Source organism: Herpailurus yagouaroundi, unplaced genomic scaffold (assembly GCF_014898765.1).
Source record: "Herpailurus yagouaroundi ecotype Mexico unplaced genomic scaffold, PumYag 187, whole genome shotgun sequence".
NCBI classification, from domain to species: Eukaryota; Metazoa; Chordata; class Mammalia; order Carnivora; family Felidae; genus Herpailurus; species Herpailurus yagouaroundi.
Window position 1 is genome coordinate 1,867,875 of NW_024412418.1, and position 7,087 is coordinate 1,874,961.

The 7,087-nt window shown below is 44.9% G+C and overlaps 1 protein-coding gene across 1 annotated transcript in view; it reads left to right on the forward strand.

Moving 5' to 3' along the window:
* The window catches only part of MRPL16 (mitochondrial ribosomal protein L16), a 5,031-nt gene extending 1,776 nt beyond the window's left edge, over positions 1-3,255 (forward strand). The window contains exons 3-4 of the mRNA XM_040495044.1: positions 1,107-1,255; positions 2,552-3,255. Coding sequence (XP_040350978.1) covers positions 1,107-1,255; positions 2,552-3,037 — 635 coding nt within the window. The 3' untranslated portion in view covers positions 3,038-3,255. The remainder of the gene's footprint in view (positions 1-1,106; positions 1,256-2,551) is intronic.
* The last annotated feature ends 3,832 nt before the right edge of the window (positions 3,256-7,087 follow it).

The window sequence follows — 7,087 nt, forward strand, 5'->3', positions numbered from 1 at the left end:
TTTTTTTTTATTTTTTATTTTTTTTATTTTTTTATTTTTTTTTTTTTATGCAGGTTTCTTAACAAGAACATGGCAGAGGGGTGCCTGGGTGGCTTAGTCGGTTAAGTGTCCGACTCTTGGTTTCCACTCAGGTCTTGATAGCGTGATTTCTTGAGTTCAAGCCGCACATTGGGCTCTATGCTGACAGCGTGGAGCCTGCTTGGGAGTCTCTCTCTGCCCCTCCCCCACTCACACTGTCTCTGTCTCTCTCAAAATAAATAAACTTTTTAAAAAATTACAAAAAAAAAAAAAAGAATGTGGCAGAGGAGAATTTAGATATTTTCGTATTCATTGTAGTAAATATTCTTCCCACTACCCCCATTAACATCCAGAGAGGCCATGTAGTATTTTGAAGGAAAAAAAAAAAGTCATACGGTCTGACTTTGCTGTTTTCACTGAATGGCCTAGAACAAATTACAAAATGTCTCTAGGCCTCACATTCCCCTTTTATCAAACGGAGCTTTAAAATAGTACCCGCCTAATGTTCTGTTCCGTGATCTGGGTGTGTTAATGTGGGTGTGTCTATGCAGTCATTTTGTGATAATTCACTGAGCTGTACGCTTTTTATTTGGCCCTTTGATTGTGTGTGTTAAACTTGAAAATGTTCAAACTTTTTAAAAAGGGAAGCCCTAAGAAATTCCTAAGCTATAAAATCGCTTTGAAGATTAAATGAGATAGTGCACATTAGGCATTCTACTCCGTGTCTAGCACTTGGAAACATTAAAAAAAAAAAAAGTTAGCCAGTCTTAACTCTGTGACATTCTTAATCTCTGTACCTTCCCAGTGGTCTCTCTTCTAGTTTCAGGCAGAGAGTGCATTTCGTTTGAAGGTTAAAACTGCGCATCTTCAAAGGTTCAGAAGCGTCTCCGTTAAGTCTTGTCATAACCAAAAGATTCCAGTTGACACTGGAAAAAAAAAACATTGGCAGGAAAAACCCAATATGCTTCTGGAATTACTTTTCAGTGGTAACTTCAAGACTTTCACTTGATTGTTATAAATCTTTCTAGGAAGAAAATGGATCCTTCGAAATGTGTTGTTGTATTTATTCTTGGTTGTGCTCTTTTTAGATGTTTCCATTCCTGAAAAGCCCAAGCTTAGATTTGTTGAGAGGGTTCCACTTGTGCCAAAAGTCAGAAGGGAACCCAAGAACTTGAGTGACATACGGGGACCTTCTACTGAAGCCACCGAGTTCACAGAAGGCAGTTTCGCAATCTTGGTAAGTGAGTTCAGTGTCAAGTGGCTATAGGATGGAAGTCAGGGATTAGCATAATCTCGTGCTCTTGGAGTTGTTCTCTTCCTCCACAGGTTTTATTAGAACTGCCACCATTTGCTCTTTATTTTATGTTTATTTTTGAGAGAGAGACAGAGACAGAGCACAAGTGGGGGAGGTGGAGAGAAAGAATCTGAAGCGGGCTCCAGGCCCTGTCAGTACAGAGCCCGACGCGGGGCTTGAACTCACAAACCGTGAGATCAGATCATGACCTAAGCCAAAGTTGGACGCTTAACCAACTGAGCCACCCAGGCGCCTCCACCGTTTGCTCTTTTTTTCTTTTTTTTTTTTTAGTTTTTTTTTTTTTCCAACGTTTATTTATTTTTGGGACAGAGAGAGACAGAGCATGAACGGGGGAGGGGCAGAGAGAGAGGGAGACACGGAATCGGAAACAGGCTCCAGGCTCTGAGCCATCAGCCCAGAGCCCGACGCGGGGCTCGAACTCACGGACCACGAGATCGTGACCTGGCTGAAGTCGGACGCTTAACCGACTACGCCACCCAGGCACCCCAACCGTTTGCTCTTTAAAATGATGTGCGCTACCCAGTAAACATTTGAGTTCTTTTTTTTTTTTTTCGTGTAGAGTGCGGATAGTGTAAAAGCAGGAAAAGGAAGAGGCTACCTATTTGGCCCCTATAATCATACTGTGAAATCTTCTCAGACCTCTGCTAGAAATAAAACTACCCATGACTTAGGATGTGGGACAACTGTTTCCTTACTCAGGTAGCTCCCATGAAGACTTGATGTCAGAAGCTGCACAAATGGGTGTGAACTAGGATTGATTTCCCATCAGGCAGCCAGAGCAGTATTTTACGGTCCTTCCCACAGCCTGCATGAGCAGCCCCGCCAGCCTCTCAGAACCTCATGCCCAAGCCCTGTCCCTTAGTCTGCTCCAGTCACTCTGGTTTCTGCTCCAACTCCCCAAGCCCCTTACTGTGTCAGGGCCTTCACATACCCCATTCCTCTGCCTGTAACTATTGTTTGTTTTCCCTTGGCCACTTCCTACCATTCTGGCCTCAGCTTTAAGTGTCATCTCCTTAAAGAGGCCTTCCCTGGTTATCCACTGAAATGGGTCCACCCTTGTTCTCATTTATTACTGTACCCTAGGCTTTTCCTCCATGGTTCTTACTAGAACTTCTATTTCTATCTTTATGTATATCATTGAAGCCGCAGTTAGTATGAAAGAGCCCATAAAAGATAGCTAAGTCCCCACATGTTTCTAATTGTTTCATCTACTTTTAGGCACTGGGTGGTGGTTACCTCCACTGGGGCCATTTTGAAATGATGCGCCTGACAATCAACCGCTCTCTGGACCCCAAGAACATGTTTGCATTATGGAGAGTACCAGCCCCTTTTAAGCCCATCACCCGCAAGGGTATGGGACAGCGCATGGGGGGAGGCAAAGGTGCCATTGATCACTACGTGACTCCCGTGAAGGCTGGCCGTCTCATAGTAGAGATGGGTGGGCGTTGTGAATTCAAAGAGGTACAAGGTTTCCTCGACCAGGTGGCCCACAAGTTGCCGTTCCCAGCAAAGGCCGTGAGCCGTGAGACTCTAGAGAAGATGCGGAAAGATCAAGAGGAAAGGGAACAGAACAACCAAAACCCCTGGACCTTTGAGCGCATAGCCACTGCCAACATGCTGGGGATACGCAAAGTCCTGAGCCCGTATGACTTGGCCCAGAAGGGACGGTACTGGGGCAAGTTCTATATGCCTGAACGTGTGTAGTGAGAGTGGGAGAACTAAGTGTACAAAGGCTGCTGAGAGAAAGAATCTACACTTTTATTCCCATCAGCCTACCCTCCAAGTCTTCAGGTAGCTCTGATATCTAACTGAGGAGCAGTGTATGAGTAAATGAGTTCTGAAAGATTGTACACTATCTGCTGATTTTTTTAAGTGTGTTGTATTTACATCAAATAAAGTTTGAGGATCATCTCAGGCAATAACTTCTCAATGGTCACTCCTAATCCTTAAATGGTCAAGAGGCTGGCCTGTTAGGGGGTCTGGTTCTCCCCAGCTGTAAGATGAATGTCTTCAGGGCTGAAACATCCTTCCATCTCCCACCTCCGTTATAAGTTGGACTTAGTATCTATATGGGTTTCCCTGCCGTCTGAAAGTTTGCTTCATATCATTTCGCTTTTACCAAAGACCTTCATTAGTAACTTTTTTCTCGAACTGGAAGAAATCCAAAGAGCATTTTCACTCTCACAAAATGGTAATTACTTGGCTGTACATTTTTTCAGCTTAGGAACGCTCTACTTTCAGACAGTGGGAAATTCTGTACTACCTGTTACATGTACACGCTTCAGGAGCAAGTTGCTATGATATTTACTAGTTAGAAACATTTTTGGAAAATCAAAGAAAGAAACAGTGGGACACACATTGTTTGATTGAACAGATATTTATTTATGCCCAGCTACCCATCTCTCAATCCCGGAAGGCAAAGGGAGATGTCGGACAATAAGATAAGGAACGTAACCTTTGCCTTTTAACACAAGAACTAATAGAAGTTGAAGTTGGCCTTTCTAGGTCTAAAGTTCTCTGAGGGCCAGTGTTGTGTCCCTGTAGGTTCTAGTACAGTGCACGTGCCACACAGCACTCAAATATGCTGGATGAATAAGGGCCCCGTGTGTTAAATCCCCATGTTGCCACCTCCCTGTCTGTCCTTAACAAGATTCATCTAGTTTTCAGAGCTAGCCGGCAGTTTTCTAACCCCTGTTCAAACTAAAAGAACTACAAATAGATATAAATGGTAAACCATGTGCTTTGGAAAGTGGGTAGAAAACAGCACACTGACTTAAATTGTCAGTTTTTAATCCCACCTTCTTAAAACGTTAAGATCTCCAGCAAAGAAAATAATTTACTGTCAAAGTTACAAATATATCTAAATAGTTACATGGTTCTCAAGAGTTGAACACTGTGGTTTTTAATGTATTTTTAGTGACCCTCTTGTAATTACAGTAAAACCTTGGTTTGCGAGCATAATTCATCCCAGAAACATGCTTATAAGCCAAAGCTATATCAAAGCGAATTTCCAGAGCCACTGGCTCAGTTGGGATCATGTGATGTTCGGCATCATGTACTACTCCTATCACAAGACGTCGCTCGTTTATCAAGTTAAAATTTATTAGAAATGTTTGCTCATCTTGTGGAACACAGAACAAGTTTCTTGCAGTCCAAGGTTTTACTGGTACTAAATTGCATTAGAGAACACATCTAAACCTTGAATTGGGACCACTGTTTGGGACAATTTTATACACACATTGCTGGCCGACTAAATCCGTTTTAGCTAGCAACACAGAGCATATAAATAATGCAAGTGGTAGGCTGCTGTCACCTTTCTAACCTGACACGTCATCTCTGCTACCGTTCACAGAACACGGTGCTGATTGTCGGGAGTTCATAGTATAAACCCTTTGTTTGTTTGTTTGGGGTCTACCTTGAGTTCCTGAACCCCAATCCTGGGGCCAGCCGATCTTCGCAGAATAAGAGACTGTCCGTGGAACTCCATCACCACCCATATGAAAGGACTTTATATGTCACCGAAATAGGAGGCCTGTTGTGCAGAAGTGTGGATCAGCCCATTTCCAGGCATGTGCACACAGCATCTGATACATAACCCGTTTACCCCTGATGCCTTAAAAGGTTTCAGAGTAAGACCCAAGGACTCATCCATGAGCTGAAATCAGAGCTTAATTACAGGTAATTAAGTCAACTGATACTTGAACATCTGTAAGTGGCAGGCACTGTGCTAAGCACTGGGGACGCTGCCGTGAGCAAGACCCGATTGGCGCCTATGGTTAGACAACCTTCACTTTAGACGATTAGACCCTGAAGAAGGAAGTAGACGCAGGTTGGTCAAAGGTGAGGCCTAGAAGAACCTGAGGGGCCTGGTGTTGATCAAAGAGAAAATGAGATCCTGATGAGCGGGGAGTGCACCATTTTCTGCCTCTGCAGCACTGGCTGTTCTATTTCCCGAACAGGCACCTGTTCTCAGCCCCACAGCCCTTGCCTAACCAGCTGTCCGCCGCTGTGCTCCCTGTTCCTCCAGCCCTGCCCGCCCCTCCCTCCCAGCTCCGTACTGTCTGAAGTCTAGCTTTGCTAACGTGTAATGGGTGGTTGGATGACGCCCTGTGTCATAGGTCTCATCATGGAAAGAGGGGTAGCTGTGAGGAATCTGCAGTGGAGAGGTGATGGCACCACAGAGGTGGAAGAAGGATTAGAAACTCCGGCTGAGGCTCCATCGGTGAGGACTGAAGGAGACAACAGAAACGGAGGGGGAAGAAATTCACAGATTATACACAACAGGATGCTAGAAGCCAGGATCACCAAGTCCTTCCTCAGCGAGTCTGCACTAACTTGTTACTCGGGGTTTACTGGCTGGCTCTCTTCTAAAGAGTTCGGGGTGCTTTTAATGCAAGAACTAACTCTCCTCCAGCTTTTCCCAGACACCACAGCCCAAACCGCTGCAGGGAAGCAACATCCTTCTACGAAGCATCCTGAACAGAGCATTCGTTCTGCTACCAGACCCGGTTTGGAACAGCTTGCCACCTTCTGTCTCCCCATCTACTGCCAACCCATTATTCACCCATTTTTCTCTTTACAAAGCATTTCTTTCCTGAGTTTTCTCCAGCCTTTATCTGGTTCAGCACCTCATCCCACCCAGATTTGGGGCACCTGGTGACAAGTGACAAAACTCCGAGGACACCAGAGTTTCAAGTAAGGGAGAGTAGGTCTGACCCTCCCCACAGATGGCTCACCTTGTTCAGGCAAATATGCCCCCAATGGTAGAAGCTAAGATGATCGCAAGGATGATACAGCAGATCATGATCATGATCTTCTTCTGCTCGTCCACACAAGGAAAGAAAAAGCATGTGAGCAACAGCCTCCACGTGCAGACACAGCCACAAAAGAAGGGAGACAAAAGCGGATCCGGGCACGGTGGGGGATGAGAAGGGAAAGGAAGATGGATCTGGCTTCTAGAACCCAGGGTGTTAACAGAAGCATTGCTTTCGGGGACAGATTCAAAATTAGATCAACAGCAATCTCCAGGGATGTTTGGTATGTCTCTGCCTTCTAGATCCCATCCCGTCGCACCAGAGTTCTCCTGTCTCCTGGAGCCAGATACTCATGACGAGTGAACCAAATTATGGTGGGCAGGGAGCAGCTTAAATCTGAAACTCAAATACAGTTACATTTCATTCTTTGAGAGGTACACCATCTTCAAAATCTGGGACTTTTGGTCCATCTGGTCCAGCACATGGTTGAAAAAGATTTTAACCCCTTTCCAAAGCCTAAACAAAAACCACCACGTGGTGGCATCCGGCCACTGTTTTGCAGGGAAAGAGAGGCAGAACTGTTTCACAATCAATATAAAGTCATTTATTTTTAAATTATCAATAAAATAATCAACTTTACATTAAAAAAAAAAAAATACAACAACAACAAAAAACCCCTTCACTTGTATTAAACTAAGCCCCAGGCCTCAACAAAGGCCTGTGATTAGAGCTTGTCTGCCCTAGTTGCTGGAGCCAGTCCGCTGTTCGACTTCATAGCCACGGGCAAGAGGGCATCCCCTTGGCTCTGTCTGAGTGCTGGGCAATGACGGAGTAAGTAGCCTTTGCAGAGGAAGCCAAGGGGCTGTGCCTGCATTCGGGTGCTCTCCCTATCCTAGAAAGTCAAGGCTGAAATATAAATCAGGGAGACTGGCAGGGACTGGGAATCTAAGGGGCACCATCACTAGAAAATTACCTGGCTGTTGCTTCCCTCCATGACAAG